We start from the raw sequence: 19405 nt of genomic DNA on the forward strand, positions 1-19405 counted from the left end.
TTAATTCGTTTATTTAGACTCAATTAAACTCAAATTCCTAAAATGTTAAATGTAATTTAAATGAAATCCTCGAACATTTCCAACAGACAATCAAGAAAAATGAATGGAAACAATTAGGTTACATAAGTGAGCTGTCTACTCACTGTTTTTCTTGCTTTCCTGTTGAGTGGGATAGCCGGTATCAGGACGGATCAGGACCAGTCGTGAACCTAGAAGCACGAGGACGCCAGGAGGCGGGGTCTGCTGTGTTACGCATCGCAAAATCCACATTTGGCATATTAATGCAAGGAACGCTGGCACTTTAATGCATTTACAGGTAACTCGAATCCTTATTGGAAGTACTCTACCCGAGCGTACTTACCTATTACCCAAAAAAAATCATAAGTGTCATAAGCCTTAGGACGTATGAGTTGCGTATAGCATAGATCTATATGTTAACAATTCTGCTACAATAAAACTTGGAGCTGGACATTTTTCCTATGGATATTTGATCACATTGGAGAACAGGTTGGATATCAGGTAAATTAATTGTTTGTCATTCGAAAATGAACTAACGAGTGAATCACAATATGCATGCTAATTAAATTGTGCATGTTTTCCCAAAAACGTATATAATGTAACGTATATATATTGTGTACATTTGCGAACAGTGCGATTGACTTCCTGCGCAGAACTTAAAAGACACGAAACTCTGTGTCCAGTATTAGCCTATACTTGTTCTGTATGTCCATGGGATTACTTTAAAATTTGATTTAACAAACACACATATATTTCAAGATTAGGTTAGGGTTAAGTGCCCAACAACTGACTGGTAACCTTATCTACTTGTGATGTGAACCAGCAACGTTCCCAAACTGGTCAAATACAACCACAAAGGGTTTTGCTGCCCCCTATGGCTACCCCATTTCAGTACTCACATTCAAGTGAATAGAAAAATCAATAACCAATACTGTTGAATGGAATAGAATTGAGTGCTTGACCAACTACAGTATATCATTTTGTCTTGTGTTTTGCCAGCAGAATACTGATTTTGGTATTGGAGTTAATTGCAGAAGCTTGAGGGGCTGATTGTCATCATGAAGTGCTTACCTCAGGACTGTCTGAGAGGGTTTGGGCTGCTATGCTTTGCCCAAACGGTACTTTCTATGGTGGTCCCTAACTCTACTCACCTGGAGGCCATACTGGAGAAGTATATGGACAAAGAGGATGAGTCGTGGGTGTTCAAGCAGCGGGGGAAGAGAGCCATCACTGAGGGCGACATGCACCTCATCCTCGATTTGCACAACAAGCTGAGAGGTCAAGTTTATCCCCAAGCTTCGAATATGGAGTATATGGTAAGACAGCTAAACAGGATCTACAGTGGTCAGCATCACACATTACATTTTGCTCATCCTGCAGTAAGATTAACCACAGGCCATTAGAATATGACTACTGTCTATACTTAGGAATGTAGAGAGATACAGTATACAGCACCAGAGAATGAAGCAAGTGTTACGGATTTTGCACCTCATACTTCATCTTAGCTGTGTGACACATGCTGAAGACCTCTAGGTTTGATCACGTGGAACATTTTTAAACCCATTCAACCATCAGTGGGGTTCAGTGGAGCGCATCGGCAGAGTCAGGGCCAACTCAGAGGTTTCACACCAAACTCTGGGAGCACAGAGTGTTCAGATGGATCAAAACCTAAAAACAAGCCTGACCGACAGGCGAGCAATAAAGCCAGTGTGTTACCGGCCCTGGCCAAACCTCAAGCCTTGGCCACCAGCCAGCTCTCAGCTCCACTGATATTGTGCTCTCTGCCACAACCATTTAAACTCACATCTTCAAATATTAGTCTTCATTTAAACTTTGTGTTTCGTTTGGCCACAAAGAAGGATGTGTGTTGATTCAGGCTGTTAACAGGAGCATCCTCTTTTGAAGGACGGTTGTTCAAATATAGGTTTCTGTAAATTATTCCTGGAAGCCATGTATAGTACTTTGCCAAACTAATGGGTGGGTGGGGGGCTTTCAATGTGAAGTTATACAAAACCCTTACAAGAATGCAAAGGATCCTGTCAATGTCAGTGTAGAAATATCCTCTATTATTTGGATTAGTTTAAATTATGTCCATGTTCAATACAGATTTTGTATTGCAGGCCTACAGTATGTCCATTACACTTTAGCATTTGAATGGCTCTCAAACCCACTGTACAAACACTAAGCTGTGCAGAGTACAGCTACCCCTCATGTAATGTACAACACATGGAAGACATTAGGACTGTATAGGGCAACAGTTGGCACATAAACCTCAATGAGTGTTAGTGCAGTTAAACAGCAGAACACCAGCGTGCCTATTATTCTAATGGACAATTAAACTAAAATTCCTCATAATATCTACATAGGCCTTTGTCAAGAACAAGTGGTGCACAGATAGTTTATCGTTTTTAATGTAAATTGACCCCACTGGAAGATCTGTATCAAGTGCAGATTGGAGTACTTTAGTGCAGTTTACTGAAAATGATCAAATGTTGTAGTCCCACTGACCCCAGCGACTTTCTAGGAAGAATGTTGGGATTAGTATTTACAGTCTTTTTCATGTGTCGTAGGGTGGTCCGCCGGGCTTAGCCAAACCCCTTCATGAACGTACAGCATCAGTTTGAATCTGGACCACTGCTCTTTCAGCAAAAAACTCTCGTCGTCCTCAACTTTCCTGTCCAATAAAGTATCAAACGTGACGGAAAACCAAACCAAAGAAAACCACAAAGATATTTGCATTTAAAGTCTTTAATGATTTCAAGTAGTATTGCTTTCAGTGTCAGTGCCACTCATTGGGTGTTTGCCTGACTACCAAAACCAAAATGTATGTTAAGCATATCAAACTGCACGAACACTCTTTTATTTTACATTTTGTTGTATTTTAATATTTTACGTATTTCATAAAATCGAAGACTTTGTAGTGAACTATGGTTTAATGCTTTTAACGCAGCGGAAAATATCAGTTGGAGTCGTCTGGGCAAATCTGATGGACCTGCAGGTATGTGCCTAGCTCACCAAAATACATGTAACGTTTGTATTTGAAAGGTTTGGGACATGGAGCTGGAGAGAAGTGCTGAACACTGGGCACACACCTGCCTCTGGGAGCATGGACCACAACACATGCTGACCCAGATTGGACAGAATCTGGGGGCCCACTGGGGGAGGTCTGTACCAGTAGACTTGTCATTACACACTAGTACTGGAAGTCCATTTCCTAACACGATCACTTCAGGTTCTTCTTCTTTCAGGTTGCTTTAACGGCAGTTCATGAGTTCTAAACTCAAGTGGGCGAAAATGTGTGACGAGACCGGTTTTCATGGGTATTCCCTTGTAATCACATTGTTTTATTTTCGGCGCATTTCAGGGACCGACCACCCACATTTCACGTCCAGGCATGGTACGATGAGGTGAGGGACTACAGCTATCCGTACCCACAGGAGTGTAACCCACACTGTCCCTTCAGATGCTCTGGTTCCGTCTGCACTCACTACACACAGGTACGTTCTCTATGACAGCGTTTTTTAAACCTGCCCTAAGGGACCGGTGGACATTTTTGAACTAGCTCATCTGATTTACCTAATCAAGGGAGGGATAATAAAAATCAAGTGTGCTAGCTCTGGAAAAGTTCAAAAAGATTTAAGAACCTCTGCTCTATGACAATATTATAACACCTGACGTCTGAGAGGCCAATTACAATAACTTAAGAGACATCTGAGAGGACAGTTACTGAAGGTAGCTTCCATGTTTGTCTTTGCAGATGGTTTGGGCAACAAGCAGTCGTATTGGGTGTGCTATCAATGTGTGCTACAACATGAATGTGTGGGGCATGATTTGGACCAAAGCTGTCTACTTGGTTTGCAACTACTCACCGCCGTAAGTTGGGAGGTTTTCAAATGATCAATGTCTTCTTGGAGATTTAAGTCTTAACTTACGGGAACTGGGGGAGTTGGCCAAAAGTTTGATTTTGATATATGATGTCGTTTTTTTTTTCAGGGGAAACTGGTGGGGACATGCACCCTACAAACATGGCAGGCCATGCTCTGCCTGCCCACCCAGTTATGGTGGAGGCTGTAGGGACAATCTCTGCTATAAAGGTAGGCCGAATTTTTACAAATTCTTTTAACCTTTTTGGCCAAAATTTGCTTCTTACATGTGATGCGTCTCATGTTCTTCAGAGAACGGAGTAGAGAGACGTCCTGCCCCTGAGCTAGAGGAGACTAATTACATTGAGCCGGAGCCAGAGCCAAGGTCGCGAACGCAACCCCCGACACCATACCCCAATGACAATGTGGACAGGAATGAGGTGGTCAGCACATTGCAAATGTGTAAGAATTATTCACTGATACACAATTATGCAACATGAAATGTTTTTCCAAATATTTTGGAATCATTGCCAGGTCTAAATCAAATCTGTTTTGGTTTTCAAAGGTCAACAGATGGACTGTGAGACCAAGCTGCGAGATCGTTGTAAAGGAACCACTTGTAATAGGTAGGACTAAGGACTACAGGGGTGTTGTCCATAACCTCTCACGCATTCTGTGAATGGGTCCAGACTGACCTCTTCCTCCTTCCTACAGGTATGAGTGTCCTCCAGGATGCTTGACCAGCCCAGGAAAAGTCATAGGGACTGGGTATTATGACATGGTACAACAAGAAAACAATATTGAACAATTTGTTGTATGTATTCTAACTACACAAGTTATGGGATGCTTGATATGATGACGCAAATGCAGTCACCTTGATGAGGTGTAATTGATTTTATAAATCTTATAATTGATTTTAGTAACCAAAATCTACCGTCTATGTAGAGTACTGAAACGTGTTTCTTTTTTTAGCAATCAAGTGTTTGCGGAGCTGGTTTACATGCCGGAATAATTGACAACGATGGAGGCTGGGTGGATGTTACAAGACAAGGAAGAAAACCCAATTTCTCAAAGTCCTACAAAAATGGAATTCAGTCTCTTGGGTGGGTTTTACTCAGGCTTTGTCACTCATCCCCTATGTAATGCAGTGCTTTTATTGTTTTTGATGTAACGCCAATCTAAAGTGATTGTTTGTCATATAGCCAGATCAAAACATTTATTTTTTAAATGATTCAAATTTACAGGATGAACAGGAGTGCAAATGCCTTCAAAGTGTTCTCTGTACCAGGTACGTCTGACCTAATATCATCTTTGTTTGAATAATGCAGGCTTTATTTGAACGACCTTGTGGGATCTTTGTTTCTTAGTGAAAGCAGTTACGTGCGAGACCACCGTTGCCCAGTTCTGTCCTTACAAAAGACCAGCACGGCACTGTCCCAGGTAAAGACGGAGTTCTTTTTCCAATAAACCAAACTTGAGTCTCTCCCACTGTGACCTAGGTTGACTTGTACAGGTCCTGTGTGTCATTGTTATTTTTCTTCTCCAGGTTGTACTGCCCACGCAATTGTTTGCATGAGACCCGCGCCAGAGTCATTGGAACAGAATATTATTTGGATGTGAGTCTTTGGCCTCGAAAGACAATTTGTCCTAGGACTGACCTTTTTGCTCTGCTAACTTGCCGTCTTTCTTCTAGAAATCCAGCATATGTCGAGCAGCCATCCATGCTGGTGTCATCCAGAACCACTCTGGAGGTTACCTGGATGTGCAGCCTGTAGACAGTAGGAGACTGTACAGCGGTAGCTATCAAAACGCCATCTCCTCAGAAAGGTAAGGGATTTGGAGATGGTAACACAGCCCAGTTGTCAGATGCATTGTGGCTTTCAAGCAGCAGTTTTTCTTGGACAGCTCATGTCTTTAGAGATAAAACGTGTCTTGATTAATCTGGCATGGTGGTTTAGGCTCAAACACTGCTTTCACCGAACTGTTGTTAGCTGAATCAAAACTAACACAAGTGTTTATTCTTTCCGCCAGCCTACAAAATCCGTCTGGTGGCAAAGCATTCAGAGTATTTGCAGTCATCTGAATACACTGCAATGGAGATGTGCAATTGTCATTTAACACCCAGTCATTTTACAGCCAGTAATTACATTACATTACATTACATATGGTTTTCTTCCCTTGCTAAGCTGCACCTCAGCTTCTCAAGGCAGTTCAATTTACTTTGATACAAATATTTTACTGATACACTGTTAAAATTGAGATCTTTAAAACTGTATATTGGATGTATATAACATGTAAATAGATTGAATTTAAAAAAGCAATCTCGCATGGGTATTTGTATTGATCAGGAAAATGTGTAATGTGCATGCTGGTAAAGGTTTTAATTCGATTTCAAATCTTAACATTTTTGGTATTTTGTATACATTTTTGCGTATTTTATAAATTGTGTTGACTGATGTTGATGTTGTATTTCATGATACAAAATTATGTATAGCCTTCTTTTTATAGTTCAAGCCTGGCTGGCCAGGAGTGCTTCAGAAATGTTGATAGCACAAACCATATGGCGAGACAGTTGAAATATGCATTATTTATTTACATTCATGAAGAAACCATTTTTATCAGTGGTCATTTCTGAAAGGAAACTTAGATCATTCATATCATGTATATACATTATTATATGTTCTCCATTGACAGCTACGGTTCATAATATAGTACACATACGGTATGTCATTTATAAAGCACTACAGTACCTCACATTGTGAGAAAAATCTGTCTTATCACTATTAAAGTACTGGCAAATACTGGTATTATGTCTGGATGACAAAGAGTACTGTCTTACTGTCTAGATCCAACATTTGTTAGATTCACAGGGCATGTATTGGTTGAAACATAGCTTTTTATATGCATTATACAACTGTTACAGATTGTCATCATTCCACAAAATGCAGGCGCTCATATTCAACATGAACAACAAAAACAAAATCTTCAGAAAGCCAATATGCTTTTCAAGCAGGAGCAGTAAAGAATGAAAGCTGAGCAAGCCCTTATGTTAAACTACTCAGGCCTACTGGCTGAGAGCTAGGTACAGCAGACAAAGACTGACTGTGTGTGTTGATCTCAATCTCACTTCCCTGGATGCAGTTACCCCATGCCTGCCACAGATGTGGTCAAGCCAAGCTGAAAGGTCTCTGTCAGTCACCCTGACCCGCATGCACATTTTCCTCTGTGGGGTGCTTTTTGCAAGGCTCGACATTTAGAAACATGTGGAACTTCACTATATTTTACTCAGTCATTTTCTTCCTAAAAGTAGTGCGCCTTTTAACTTTAAACTAATGGTGTCGCTGTTTTACACTTCTGTAGTGTTATACCATATTCTTTCAATCCGAAAGCTCTTGTTAGACTACTTGGTCAACATACAAAGTGAGGTACCAGTGTTTCTCGATGTGGATAATACAAACTTCAATAAGGATTAAAAGCAGGAGATTCTAACAAGAAAGACAGATTACCCTTTAACAATAAAAGCATGTCTTTAATCTAACCTTCATTGCCGGAGGCAAGCTATGGCTAGAACACAGTATACACTGTACTGTAGCAGGTAGCCATAACACACAACCCACACTATCACCACCATTCTGCTGAGTGACCAATGGGGCTGGACTTAGACAAACTTTCCAGGAAGGGGACCAGGGCAGAGAGAGGTGCTGATGGCCTCATTGGGTTCTGTACTGCTCTCCAGAGAGAAGAGGCATGCATCAGAATGCTGTCAAAAGTCACAGGGCAGTGTTGCAGAGGAGTACACTGGCGAAGACGCCAACTTTTCACTGCTGCAATGTTACACAAGTTGAAAAGACCCCACTTTCACAGACACACACAAACATCAATACATTATCATCTCAGAGGTGCTTTTTGGTGAAATTCAATGAAGTGTAACATATCTTTTTTTGCATTTGGGAGCTATATCAAATTTTATACCTGCTTTTGAATAAAACTGTAATCCAATGTAATACTGATACATCGTAATGTATTTGTCTTAATGTCTTCCTGTACTTTTTCATGCTTGTCTAATGTTTGTGGTAGCTTTTAGCAGAATACATCACCATGAAATGAAGAGTTACAGGATGAATCTCCTCAATTTGGCACAGTGTTCTGTATAATCATGATAGCTTTTATCTTACAAATAATATTCTTACTTCATCCTAGCGGACAGTATTGACAGGGAATTAATAAATATAACACATCTCTGTAACTCCCGAGACGTGGTTTAAGCTACTAGTTACTGTAAGATGACTTTAAAATGATTTTGATTGGTAATGATGGTTTATTGTACCGTACAGCTATGTAAAATATAGTCAGTAATTATAAGTATGTTTGAAATGTCAAGGCAGCTCACCGCTATAGAAACATTAGCCGGTTTGTAGAGGTGAGTGGTTTCTAAATATGACTTGTACAATCATTCTCCTGCTTTACAGCTTGTTCCTGAGGTTGACTTCTGGGTGGACATATATGATTTACTGTACATGGGCCAACAATCACTAACTCCAGAAAAAGAAGTGTAGTTAGTGGTGGTGTGCGCCTCAGTCCTCTCTCACTGACAAAGTTAATTATTAGTATACTATAGTTTCCAGCTGTGTTTACTTGGAAAAGAATAATCATCTTTGCATTGCTGGTTTCATAATGATAATGTGATATTTATAACAGTGAAAATTTAAACTAGTTCTCACATGCAATAGTTATGCAATGTCCCCAGTCTTCCCCTAACATACATTTTAGGATCAATAGAATCAATAGTAGTCTGGAAATTGCCTCCAATTCTGCCTTCTGTCAAACATGTTCAATTCAAATTCAAGAAGTATGTTGGAGTTATGGAGCAATTTAGAATTGACACAAACCCCGTTGCCCAGGGTCAGTCTGGGTCAATGCCTCAGGTACACATATATCACTTTTGCATTGGTTCAATTCATGCTGATTGCTATTGAAACAAACTTTCTCCTCTGAGGTTCACACTTCGTCTCCTCTGTCAAATGACCAAAATACATAAAAACTCACCCCAAAGCCACACTTCAGCCTGGTGATACAGTAGTACAATTATTGATGGGAAACTTGCAAACGTTAGCAGACGCACTCATGGGTTACATGAATGAAACGTAACAACTATAAAACGTAACAGTAAAAAACATTTCAATTTGAAAAGCATTTTTTATTTACAACGTGAAAGTATCAGAAATGAAATGTGTTTCTCATGCAGCCCTACACGGGGGATAAAACATGTGCAGCCTTCCACTCAAACCTCATCACACCCTCCTCCACAGTGAAGATTTTGGCAGGTCTCCTTCTTACTCGCTCTGTTGGTTGGTATCCCACACACAGACTTCCACCGCCACTGTGGCTGCATTCCCCCACAGCCTCACACTCCAGTCAACTCTTTACGGACTCTTTTCATGCTCTTACTGTTTGTCCCTAAAAAACTCTGTGAACATTTTCCACAACGCCAAAAATAGTTGTCGGATGTCTTGGCACACTTTACTGGTGCCCTGCTGTCGCCTACCGGAGCAGAGTACAAATCCGTAAATTATGAGAACATTTTTATTTGAATATTGATTAATTCAGTGTATTTCTTTACTGCATTTACTGTATGCCCTGTGTTTGTAGAATTTGTGACAACCCTTAGCCGAATTTGGAATAATAAAAACACAGCATCCAACTGGCAGAATGTGGAATAAAAACACTGCAACCCTAGCAGAATCTGAAATTAAAAAACACTGCAACCCCTGGCAGAAGGTGGAATAAAGAACACTGCAAACCTTAGCAGAATGTGTAACATAAATATTGCTTTGGCCAAACACTATGGCACACCTGCAAAAGTGATTTACTTCACCGCTAGGAGTCAGAATCAGAGTCCCTCTATGATGATTTCTTGATAGCAAAAAAAATGTAATATTTTTTTTAGATATTCTGAAAAGTGTGTTTGTAGATGTTCTACAGATTATCTACAGACTATCAGTTACATTATGTATCTACTAGCCTTAATCCTTACTCTTATCTTAACCATTATCCTAACACAATCCCTAACCTTAACCCTTACCCTAAACCTTAATCTAAACCTAACCCTAACCTTAGCAAAAAATTGCTTACCAACAGATTATGTGTTGAACGTTTGTTGATAGTATTTCTATCTATAGAACATCTACGGGTGGAAATTTGGAGTCTGAAAATAAAGTGTAGGGGGAAAAATGCTGATTGGACTCAGATCAGTAAGGACTAGAATACAGTGGGCAAAACAACATTTAGATGATCTGCAATATGCTAAAAAAATCTGATTTGTTATACATAATCCAACCGTTGATTACCCTGTTTTGTACAGCATTTCTCATTTTGACAACACCTACAACTGCAATGAAAGGAGTCTCATACTGAAATGTGTAGTGAATAATAGTTCAGAAGGAGATTTTATTTGAATCATCAGGCAAGGATAACTGTTCATATATACAATGCTCATAATTAAGAACAGTGTATTAATAAATCAACCAATTACATTCAGAGTATTTTATGTAGCCTTTTAAGCCAGAAGTGGTCACAAAGTGCTTTTATATACCTAGCCTAAACCCCCAAAAAGCACTCAAAGAAACACAGTGGCTAGTGATTTTTTTTTTGGCCAGTCCTCTTCTGGCTGTGGTAGGTGGAGATTATATGTATAAATGACAAATCAAGATATTCAAACTTTTCAAGAGTAATTTTAAATGTCTGATTGCTTTTCATTATCAACTATGTAGAAATAGACAGTGATTTTTGAGGGTGCAAGATGCAAGATGAAAATGTATATGTTAGTTTGTTTTACATATTGTAGTTTGGTGTTAAGAGGCAGAGAGAAAAATAGCTATGTAACCAGGTGGGCTTTGGACTATGACAGCAGGAGTTGTAAGGCTCATTTAAAATCACAATACAACCAGATAGATTTTGTAAAGGTAGGCTATAACCAGGAGTGGTCGGGCTAGGTGCTCCTAAGGAATGGGAGTTAATTTGGCGAGGTAGAGGGAGATACCGATGAGAATTTGAGAAAAAAGATACACTGTATAAGACAGCAGAAATGACACAAGGCAGGACGGACCAGGCCCGGATCCATGGCCCAGGCATTGCCCCTGAGACAGAATCTGTGCCCCGCTAGTTTTGTTTCCCTATAAACACTGCAAATGGTATATTAATTAGATATATTAAAGCCTGGACAGTTCATGCTATGAAGGATATACAATTTGCATTATTTTGGCTATCTATGCCACCACAGTGGATTTGAAATGAAATAACCCAGATGCAATTGAAGCGCCGACTTCCAGCATTTATTCAATGGGTAAAAAAAATATATTTTATGAAATGTTTAGGAACTGCAACCATTTTCATACACATTCCACTTATTTCAGTGGCACAAATGTAATTGGACAAATTAACTCAATCATAAATAAAATATTCATTTTTATTACTTTGCTTGAAGTCTGGAACACATGGACATCACCAAACACTAGGTTTTCTCATTTGTGATGCTTTGCCAGGCCTTTACCACAGCTGACTTTAGGCGTTGTTTGTTAGTGCCTTAGGTTTTGTCTTCAGCAAGTGAAATGCATGCTTGATCGGGTTCAGATCATGTGATTGACTCGGTCATTGCAGAATTTTCCACTTCTTTGCCTTAAAAAACTCCTGAAATGCTTTCACAGTATGTTTTGGGTCATTGTCCATCTGTAAAACCAAGTGCCGTCCAATCAACTTCACTGAATTTGGCTTATTCTAAGCAGACAACATATCCCTATTCACTTCAGAATTCCTCCGGCTGCTTCTATCCTCTCTCACATCATCAATAAACACTAGTGACCCAGTGCCATAGGAAGCCATGCATGCCCATGCCATCACACTGCCTCCACCATGTTTTACAGATGATGTGGTATGCTTTGGATCATGAGCCGTTCCAAGCCATCTCCATACTTTTTTAATGCCATCATTCTGGTACAGGTTGATCTTAGTTTAATCGTTCCAAAGAATGCTGTTCCAGAACTGGGATGCCTGTTTTAGATGTTTTTTGTGGATGTCCAGGCCTTTTTGTGTTGCAGAGCACACCAGTGTGTTATTTTTTCCTCAGAATGTACCAAACTGTTGATTTGGCAATGTTCCTGCTGTCTCTCTAATGGATGTTTTTTGCAGCTTAAGGATGGCCTGTTTCATTTGCATTGAGAGCTCCTTTGACCTCATGTTGTGGGTTCACAGCAACAGCTTCCAAAAGCGAACGCCACACCTGAAATCAACTCCAGACCTTTTACCTGCTTAATTGATAAATAAATAATGAAGGAATAGCACATACCTGTCCATGAAACAGCTTCAGAGTCAATTGTCCAATCACCTTTGGTCCTTTGAAAAAAAGGGGCCAAAATATTAAAGAAATGTTATTCCTAAACCCTTCCTCCAATTTGGATGTAAATACACTCAAATTAAAGATGAGGAACTGCACTTTAAGCCCATATTCATTATGTACAGGTGCTGGTCATAAAATTAGAATTTCATCAAAACGTTTATTTCTTTTAATTTTGATGATTATAACTGACAACTAATGAAAACCCCAGATTCAGTATCTCAGAAAATTTGAATATTGTGAAAAGGTTCAATATTGAAGACACTTGGTGCCACACTCTAATCAGTTGATTAACCCAAAACACCTGCAAATGGTCTCTCAGTCTAGTTCTGTAGGCTACACAATCATGGTGAAGACTGCTGACTTGACAGTTGTCTTAAAGACGACCATTGACACCTTGCACAAGGAGGGCAAGACACAAAAGGTCATTGCTAAAGAGGCTGGCCGTTCACAGAGCACTGTGTCCAAGCACATTAATAGAGAGGCGAAGGGAAGGAAAAGATGCGGTAGAAAAAAAGTGTACAAGCAATAGGGACAACCGCACCCTGGAGAGGATTGTGAAACAAAACCCACTCAAAAATGTGGGGGAGATTCACAAAGAGTGGACTGCAGCTGGAGTAAGTGCTTCAAGAACCACCACGCACAGATGTATGCAAGACATGGGTTTCAACTGTCGCATTCCTTGTGTCAAGCCACTCTTGAACAAGACACAGCGTCAAAAGCGTCTCGCCTGGGCTAAAGACAAAAAGGACTGGACTGCTGCTGAGTTATGTTCTCTGATTAAAGTAAATTTAGCATTTCCTTTGGAAATCAAGGTCCCAGAGTCTGGAGGAAGAGAAGAGAGGCACAGAATCCATGTTGCTTGAAGTCCAGTGTAAAGTTTCCACAGTCATTGATGGTTTGGGGTGCCATGTCATCTGCTGGTGTTGGTCTACTGTGTTTTCTGAGGTCCAAGGTCAACGGAGCCGTCTACCAGGATGTTTTAGAGCACTTCATGCTTCCTGCTGCTGACCAACTTTATGGAGAAGCAGATTTCATTTTCCAACAGGACTTGGCACCTGCACACAGTGCCAAAGCTACCAGTACCTGGTTTAAGGACCATTGTATCCCTGTTCTTACTTGGCCAGCAAACTCGCCTGACCTTAATCCTATAGAAAATCTATGGGGTGTTGTGAAGAGGAAGATGTGATATGCCAGACCCAGCAATGCAGAAGAGCTGAAGGCCACTATCAGAGCAACCTGGGCTCTCATAACACCTGAGCAGTGTCACAGACTGATCGACTCCATGCCACGTCGCATTGCTGCAGTAATTCAGGCAAAAGGAGCCCCAACTAAGTATTGAGGGCTGTACATGCTCATACTTTTCATGTCCATACTTTTCAGTTGGCCAACATTTCTAAAAATATTTTTTTTGTTTTGTTCTTAAGTAATATTCTAATTTTCGGAGATACTGAATTTGTGATTTTCATTAGTTGTCAGTTATAATCATCACAATTAAAAGAAATAAACATTTGAAATATATCAGTCTGTTGTCACGTTTCAGAAGGGGAGACGGAGGCAGGTGCAGAATTTTTTAATGAACACAAAAACAAAGAAAGCAAAACAGAGTGCCGAGCACTACAAGATACTCAGGAGTTCAGGAACACACAAAACATGACAGGCACACAAGCACAATGACCAACAGCGAGAGGGAGAAAATGGCCAAAATAAATACACAGACAAACGAGGAGAACAGGAACAGGTGGGGGCTAAACACAGGTGAAAGGAATATACTGATTAACTGAAACAAGAAGAGGAAAGACCATACAAGGACAAGACAAGGACAAACAGAAAACATTAAGTGGAACGGTCCCCTCAGGCAGGGACCGTTACATCTGTGTGTAATGAATGAAATTAATATGCAAGTTTCACTTTTTGAATGGAATTACTGAAATAAATCAACTTTTTGATGACGTACAGTGGGGAGAACAAGTATTTGATACACTGCCGATTTTGCAGGTTTTCCTACTTACAAAGCATGTAGAGCTCTAAATCCAGAAAATCACATTGTATGATTTTTAAATAATGAATTTGCATTTTATTGCATGACATCGGAATTTGATCACCTACCAACCAGTAAGAATTCTGGCTCTCACGGACCTGTTAGTTTTTCTTTAAGAAGCCCTCCTGTTCTCCACTCATTACCTGTATTACTGTAACTGCACCTGTTTGAACATGTCACCTTTATAAAAGACACCTGTCCACACACTCAATCAAACAGACTCCAACCTCTCCACAATGGCCAAGACCAGAGACCTGTGTAAGGACATCAGGGATAAAATTGTAGACCTGCACCTGAACAGAGCTGGGACCATAGTCTCAAAGAAAACCATTAGTAACACATTACGCCGTCATGGATTAAAATCCTTCAGCGCACGCACGGTCCCCCTGCTCAAGCCAGCGCATGTCCAGGCCCGTCTGAAGTTTGCCAATGACCATCTGGATGATCCAGAGGAGGAATGGGGGAAGGTCATGTGGTCTGATGAGACAAAAATAGAGATTTTTGGTCTAAACTCCACTCGCCGTGTTTGGAGGAAGAAGAAGGATGAGTACAACCCCAAGAACACCATCCCAACCGTGAAGCATGGAGGTAGAAACATCATACTTTGGGGATGCTTTTCTGCAAAGGGGACAGGATGATTGCACCGTATTGAGGGTGCCATGTATCGCGAGATCTTGACCAACAACCTCCTTCCCTCAGTAAGAGCACTGAAGATGGGTCGTGGCTGGGTCTTCCAGCATGACAACGACCCGAAACACACAGCCAGGGCAACTAAGGAGTGGCTCCGTAAGAAGCATCTCAAGGTCCTGGAGTGGCCTAGCCAGTCTCCAGACCTGAACCCAATAGAATATCTTTGGAGGGAGCTGAAAGTCTGTATTGCCCAGCAACAGCCCCAAAACCTGAAGGATCTGGTGTCACTCACAGTTGAAGATTACCTATGATAAAAATGACAGACTTCTACATGCTTTGTAAGTGGGAAAACCTGCAAAATCAGCAGTGTATCCAATACTTGTTCTTCCCACTGTATGTATCTTTAAGGGTAGATCATCTATATAGACAACATCTTTTCCAATCTCTAAAAATCACTAAGACTATAATGATCAGTGGTATCAAAGGTGACCCAAGGTCAAGTAGCACAGGAACAGATGCAACAGAGCCTTGGTCTGACGTCATTAAAAGGTAATTTACCACCATCAAGAGTGTAGTCTTAGTAGTCTGATTCTGTTAAAACTCAGACTGGAGTGTTCATATGTGTCATTTGTCTTCATGGAAGCAACAAGTTCCTGGGAAATAACTTGGAATTATTGCAAATTGTTTATTTGAATGGTAGTTTTGATTTGGCAGATATTATTTTGTGTTTTTCCGAGTCAATGCCTATTCAGGGGAGGCATTCTTGCTCACCTTTTAGTGAGTTTGTTATACAGGACCAGTCAAATGTTTTGACCCATTACCCATTCACTTGAACTGGTAAATGTGTCTAAACTTTTGACTGGTACAGTACATCTGAAGGACAGGGAGACATTTATTATGTTTACCATGAAGGACTGAGCACATGTAGCTCCTAGTAGTTGAGTAGACAGCTGGATGGTTTAGAGGCCTTTACTATTTTAGTGAATGTGTCAAGGGATACAGGGTAAAAAAAAAACATGCAGCACTGTGTCAGTCAACCTCTCTATGAGTTTAATGGTGTACAGTTTACTTTTGACATGCACAACTTGCTTTCTGACCAAAGAACTACATTGGGAATATGTGAATTGTTGCTGTGTGCATGAAATTTAATATTTACTTCGCACTGCAATGTCAAAGACATACAAGTTATTCTACAAATTCTATCACACTTGATTTTTCAGCCCAGTACAGTAGAGACAAAAATACCACTGTAGTGACACAAGAGGTTGTCCAAGCCTCTATATTGATTTAGTTTTTTGGGGTTTGGAGTGCAGTGTGTAAACAACAAGAAAAGCTACAAATAGAATTTATCTACTTAAGAACATAGTCACCAAGGGGCTGGGCCTCAGTCCCCACGTCATCTCTGACCTTTTCCTGTTTGCAGAGGGGATTTGATTTCAGCTCTTTTTTCAGCATTCACACTTAAACCATTGTAGATTCGTCAAGTATAAGAAGTATAAAATACTAGATTTTTGTCTGGATGAGATGGGGGTGCAGGTCCAACATCTAGCTGCCAAGCCATAATAGAATGGCCAACAACCAGAGCCAATCATCAGCTCCGACCCTCACCTGTTTTTTTTTTTGTTATGATTGTCAGCCTACATAAGAAGCCCAGCTAGCAAATAGACTTGAGTTTATGTACTTTAATTTAACAAGACGTGCTCCTGTACATAGTAGCCGCAGTGGATGGTTGCATACAAACTCTTGCCTTCAGATGAACATGTGTTATTCTGTGTTATATTGGACCTAGTCCCTTGTGGAAAGTGGCATAAAATATTTGTATATTCATATTAAAATGAGAGGCCAAAATTAGATTCTGTCACAGCAAATACATATTACACCTAAATAGGTACTGCATGGACCAAACAAGATATTGTATTTTCCATTTAAATACTGAAAATAACTTTATGATTTAAATTAACTTATCAAAAGACACTTATTTCCACTTGGCTAGAAGCAGTAGAAATGGTCAGAGTTTGAGACGGGTCCGAATTGGCCATGTAAACTAACAATGACAATGCTGCCCTCTGCAGTATAAAAGGGCTCTGAAATTAACCAAACGTTGTCTTCTTATGATTAACAATGACTGGTAATCAAAAAACATCAAAAACAGCAAAATGTGAACATCTGCAGTTAAAATGTCTACACTCAGATAGACTCACTACCATTCAGCATTTCCTGATTGACTTAAATATTTCATTATTGCACCCCTTCTTAGCAGCATCCCACTTTCCCAGGATGCCTTTCTCCAGCTGAGGTTGGCAGGCTGTGCCTGAGGTGCCATAGAACTAATAAGGAAGCGGATACATGATGGGGCAACAGAACAAACCTACGAGGACTGGTAGATGAAGACATGAGACAACCGACCAGCCCATTCTACTGACGTGGGTTCCTTTCAACAACTGCCCTCCAGCAGAAAAGCGCAGAAAACAATCACGATGGAGAAGAGAGAAAGATAAATGTGACTTTGTTTTTGTGAGAAAAAAAATATATGACTTGGCTTTGAGTAATGGTAATAACACACACTTCACTTGGGATAATGCTGCAATCCAAAGTACTCTAAAAAAAAAAACATGATTTTCTTAATGTAAGTTTTTATAGACTTACATTTTATACTTAGTTTCCAAGGTCAAGACATATACAACACAGTGAACCATGTTCTTCAGTTCCCTGAGACACTGTTCAAGATGTTAGTGACACCCCCCAAAGTGAACAGAACAAGAGTTCATAGGCGCAATCGGCGTTGATTTGTGATCTGTCATTCACCTCACTCAGAGATGCTGGGAAGGACATATTTTGGAAAGATGGGAACAGCTTGTCGTGTGAGTCACTGGGAGCCCTCTCATACTGAGCTCCATTGCAGTCTAATCAACTGTATTCTTCTGTCCGTTGTCTGCTTCATTTGTACAGTTGCCATGGAGCATGTCTATGTAAAAGGATGACCTGTCATGGCTGGGAGTTTTGATCCAGTGACCACACCAATCAATCCTGCCCATTGCCCATCTGGCTGCCAAGGTAGTAACCTTGTGATTCACTAAGAAGTCAGATGATATTGAATTCAGCTCATTCTCTTATAGAACATGGAAACCAGTACTGTAACTATAAGGGAAACAGCTAACCCTTTGCAAGCAAAAATACTGGCATATTGGGACAGGTAAAAGCTGTTGGGCTAGGTGGTTGAGGTGTAGTCCTAGGGCTCAATCCACCTAAGATCCAAACAAAAGTCTATTGTTGGATTTGTAGAAAGCATGCAAATATTGGGCTATGCTAGAGTGGGAATGTATTTATTATTTATTTATTATAATAAAGTTCAATGTATTAGTTGCTTATTATTAAGCCTTAAACGTATGTGGAAATGCACTGATATTTTCCCTTTTTGATGCTGGCAGATTTCCAGATTTGTTTATGTTTTTAATGTATATATTTTGTTCTGTTACAGTAAACAGTGTTCATCTCAAAAGCAATGGATGAATACAATGCATTATGAAAATGTGTAAAAGCACATTATACAGCTAAAAAATTTAATAATAATACAATTAAAATAATCTTCAGGCTAATGTCTCTAAACTATTATATAAATATTTTCACTGTAGCATGAATCCAAGTTAGAATGATTCTGTTTGCAACAGAATCTAAATCGGAATTCATGGGACAAATATATATATATATATTAAACGTATTATATGCAGCGCTTTGCAAAGGTTTTTCAAATCCCCTATTTTTTATTATACGGTGACATTGGTTTTATGACTGAATATATTTGTAAGAAAAATAAAACATGTATATATTTAAATATACAATAGATACAAATGATTTATCTAGTTGTACTTGAAAACAAAAACGGTTCTCTATGGAAACAGAAAAAGAGTTCCTCTAATGGGACAGTCGAAGAACCCTCATGGTACCCACCTTGCCCACTGAATACCCTCACTGGGGCAATGGGATTATGTTTCCTTGGTTTTAGAGCATACAATGTGTTCTTGAAGAACTACGTATTGAGCATCTCTTGTGTCCTTTCCAATCAAAACAAACACGTTTCACTTTCGAGAGCACAGAGTGCACAAAGAGGTGCCTGAAGGCATTTACATGCCAGGCTGGACAGTACTGTCATTGTCTAAGTGGGGTGTTGGGAGCTCTTGTGGGAGTGGAATTCCTGAGTTTTCATTTTGATTCCATGCTGTCCAAAAGCAACAGTTCTGGGGGATATTAATAATCTATGTATCCTCTATTACTAAGAAAACATTCAAGCTTATGAGAGACGGAGCTATGGACTGTCAGTATGTTTAATAGTTTCAAGAGCATAAATGGCAAAAAAGGCAAACTCGAGAAGAGGTGGTGAAGAGAATGAAAGTGGATGAAGTGCATAGTTGAAATGTCATAATCCTTTTCCACTTGAACATTATTCAATTGTAAATGTGTAAAATG

General features: G+C 39.9%; 1 protein-coding gene across 2 annotated transcripts; it reads left to right on the forward strand.

The window, feature by feature from the left end:
• The first annotated feature begins 257 nt into the window (after positions 1-257).
• Positions 258-6699, forward strand: crispld1b (cysteine-rich secretory protein LCCL domain containing 1b). 2 transcript variants are annotated; one of them, XM_020043418.2, is made up of 15 exons: positions 258-316; positions 1021-1334; positions 3064-3182; positions 3383-3515; positions 3776-3891; positions 4012-4112; positions 4194-4343; positions 4447-4507; positions 4596-4662; positions 4854-4984; positions 5126-5169; positions 5249-5321; positions 5428-5497; positions 5575-5708; positions 5913-6699. In XM_020043418.2, exons 2-15 carry the CDS (start codon positions 1077-1079, stop codon positions 5962-5964), a joined length of 1509 nt encoding a protein of 502 aa, XP_019898977.1. In that variant the 5' UTR covers positions 258-316; positions 1021-1076; the 3' UTR covers positions 5965-6699. The 2 variants fall into 2 exon arrangements, with proteins under 2 accessions (XP_019898977.1, XP_010892354.1); XM_010894052.3 differs by having other exon boundaries at positions 286-519.
• Positions 6700-19405: the final 12706 nt, after the last annotated feature.

This window comes from Esox lucius, chromosome 3, assembly GCF_011004845.1.
Source record: "Esox lucius isolate fEsoLuc1 chromosome 3, fEsoLuc1.pri, whole genome shotgun sequence".
Lineage (NCBI taxonomy): Eukaryota > Metazoa > Chordata > Actinopteri > Esociformes > Esocidae > Esox > Esox lucius.

Excerpts from the sequence above, each read along its gene's own strand:
- crispld1b (XM_020043418.2), top strand. The coding sequence starts at position 1,077 with ATGAAGTGCTTACCTCAGGACTGTCTGAGAGGGTTTGGGCTGCTATGC. Across the intron at positions 3,892-4,011 it reads GTTTGCAACTACTCACCGCC|GGGAAACTGGTGGGGACATG; the intron begins GTAAGTTGGGAG and ends TTTTTTTTTCAG. Across the intron at positions 5,709-5,912 it reads AACGCCATCTCCTCAGAAAG|CCTACAAAATCCGTCTGGTG; the intron begins GTAAGGGATTTG and ends TCTTTCCGCCAG.